Source organism: Alosa sapidissima, chromosome 21, assembly GCF_018492685.1.
Source record: "Alosa sapidissima isolate fAloSap1 chromosome 21, fAloSap1.pri, whole genome shotgun sequence".
Classification (NCBI taxonomy): domain Eukaryota; kingdom Metazoa; phylum Chordata; class Actinopteri; order Clupeiformes; family Clupeidae; genus Alosa; species Alosa sapidissima.
Window position 1 is genome coordinate 3,583,828 of NC_055977.1, and position 2,500 is coordinate 3,586,327.

The window sequence follows — 2,500 nt, forward strand, 5'->3', positions numbered from 1 at the left end:
ACCGCCACTGCCGCCGTGACCCAGGCACTCCTCGCAAGACGAGTCGTACGCCGGCTGGCTGGGGTGTGCGCGGGGGAACGTGCCCCCTCCGCCCCCGCCGCTAGGGGGCGCCGGCAGCGCCAGGGGCTCGGGGGGCCCCCCGGGGGGGTAGTACGGGTGCTCGGGGTGGCCCTGGTGGTAGTGGTGGTCCGGGTGGCCCCCGTAGTCCTCGGGCACGCAGTGGCACGGGCCGGCCGAGTGCTGCGACAGGCTGCGGCTGACGTGGTAGCCCTTCATGGACGGCGCGTGGTGGGCCGCCCGGGCCGATAGGGGGCGCTGTGAGCGCGACAGGGCTGCGGTCGTCTCACCTGCAGGGGGCAGCAAAGAGAAACATCACGTCAGCGGAACATCCAGTAAGACGATGCCAGGTCTGGGGGCGGATCGCAAAAATTCTCAACAACACATATACTGTACAGTGCTGTTTTCAGCTGGTCACGTCCAAACACAGATATACGGTTTAGTGCTGTTTTCAGATGGTCACGTCTAAACACAGATATACGGTACAGTGCTGTTTTCAGCCACGTCCAAACACTATCTGATTCACGACACAGTTTTACTTCAGATTTCTGTTTCATAAATCTTTAGATTTCTATTTTCAGAATGTGCAGTAATGAACATTTTTCCCACAGTAAAAGAGAGAGTGTTGTTTGCTGTCTGAGTTCTGGAGAAAGAATAAAGTGTTTGAAGTGTTGGCTAATTCAAAGGGATTTCTGCCTTCCTGTGATCCAAGCTCTGAAGGATGTCCACAGACTGCACATTAAACAGTGCGACGCTTATTAGCTTATTAGCAAAGATTGTGATCATGTTATGAGTGTTTGCGTGTTGATGAGTAAATCTACAATGTGTGTGTGTGTGTGTGTGTGTGTGTGCACGCATGTGTGTATCTTAGGGGTGGGCACAGGAGTGAGAATGATGTTGCAATATCAAGAGACATTACTTCTTCAGAAAAGCTCTCATGCTTTTTTCTGAATGACTCTGTGTGTGTGTGTGTGTGTATGTGTGTGTGTGTGTGTGTGTGTGAGGGTGTGAGAGTGAGAGAGAGTGTGTGTGTGTGTGTGTGAGAATGACAGAGTGTGTGTGTGTGTGTGTGTGTGTGTGTGCCCTCCCCAGCAGAATCACTGAGGCGTTGGTCGTTGAGTAACACAGTGTGATATTTAATGTCGTTTGGAGGAGATTGATGTCAATCAGTGTCATCTGGCATTGGAACGGCTGTCATCCACAAGCTCTTTCGCCCGTCAGCTCACATCTGCGCTCTGAGCTGTGCCACGACAGGTAGATTACACACACACACACACACACACACACACACACGCACACGCACACTGCTGAGAGGGGAGAGGGGAGAGAGAGAGAGAGAGAGAGAGAGAGAGAGAGAGAGAGAGAGAGAGGAAAAAGAGCGAGAGAAAGAGCAGGTAGTTTGAATGAAACTGCAAGATGGGTGGGGAGAACAGAGGAGAGAGAGGGAGAGAGGGATGGAGGGAGAGAGGGATGGAGGGAGAGAGGGATGGAGAGGTAGATATCGGAGCAGGAAAATGGAATCAAATCCATCAGTGCCACAAGATCTCTCATTCTCCACATGTCCCTGGGCATATTTTCACCCTCAACACATTTGATCCTCTCTCTCTCTCCTTCTCTCTCGCTCTCCCTCTCTCTTTCTCCCTCTCTCTGTCAGTTTGTATCTTCTCTCTTTCTCCCTCTCTCCTTTCTCTCTCCTTCTGGCTCTCACCTTTCTTTTTTTCTGCCTTTCTCTCTCACCTCCTCTCTCTCTCTCTTTCTCCTTTTTCTGTCGTTCTCTCTCTCCTCCTCCTCTCTCTCTCTCACCTCCTCTCTCTCTCTCACCTCCTTCTTTCTCTTTTTTCTGCCTTTCTCTCTCACCTCCTCTCTCTCTCTCTCTCTTTCTCCTTGTTCTGTCGTTCTCTCTCTCTTCCTCCTCTCTCTCTCACCTCCTCCTCTCTCTCTCTCTCTCCTTTTTCTGTCGTTCTCTCTCACCTCCTTCTTTCTCTTTTTTCTGCCTTTCTCTCTCACCTCCTCCTCTCTCTCTCTCTCTTTCTCCTTGTTCTGTCGTTCTCTCTCTCCTCCTCCTCTCTCTCTTTCACCTCCTCCTCCTCTCTCTCTCTCCTCCACCTCTCTCTCTCTTTCTCCTTGTTCTGTCGTTCTCTATCTCCTCCTCTCTCTCTCTCTCCTTGTTCTGTCGTTCTCTCTGAAGCATCTTGCTCTTGACCTACTTCTTTCAATCCAGTTTAAGAGGCAGCCTGCTGCCTGTTTGCCTTTCTGACACTCTGTCTGCCTTTGCGCGCATGTCTCTGTGTGTGTGTGTGTGTGTGTGTGTGTGTGTGTGTGTGTGAGAGAGAGAGAGAGAGCGATACACCTGAATCCACTGAAGCAAACCTGAGTGATGCTCCCCCATTATACCGTAATTTGGAATTTGTAACGTTTAACTCCTGAGGACACAGATTTTCAA

General features: G+C 51.0%; 1 protein-coding gene across 1 annotated transcript in view; it reads right to left on the reverse strand.

The window, feature by feature from the left end:
• The window catches only part of dlgap3 (discs, large (Drosophila) homolog-associated protein 3), a 194,446-nt gene that overhangs the window by 26,204 nt on the left and 165,742 nt on the right, over nucleotides 1-2,500 (reverse strand). Inside the window, 1 exon segment of the mRNA XM_042077316.1 lies at nucleotides 1-347. This exon segment is cut by the window's left edge and continues 312 nt beyond it. Within this exon segment, the coding sequence (XP_041933250.1) occupies nucleotides 1-276 (276 nt within the window). The 5' untranslated portion in view covers nucleotides 277-347.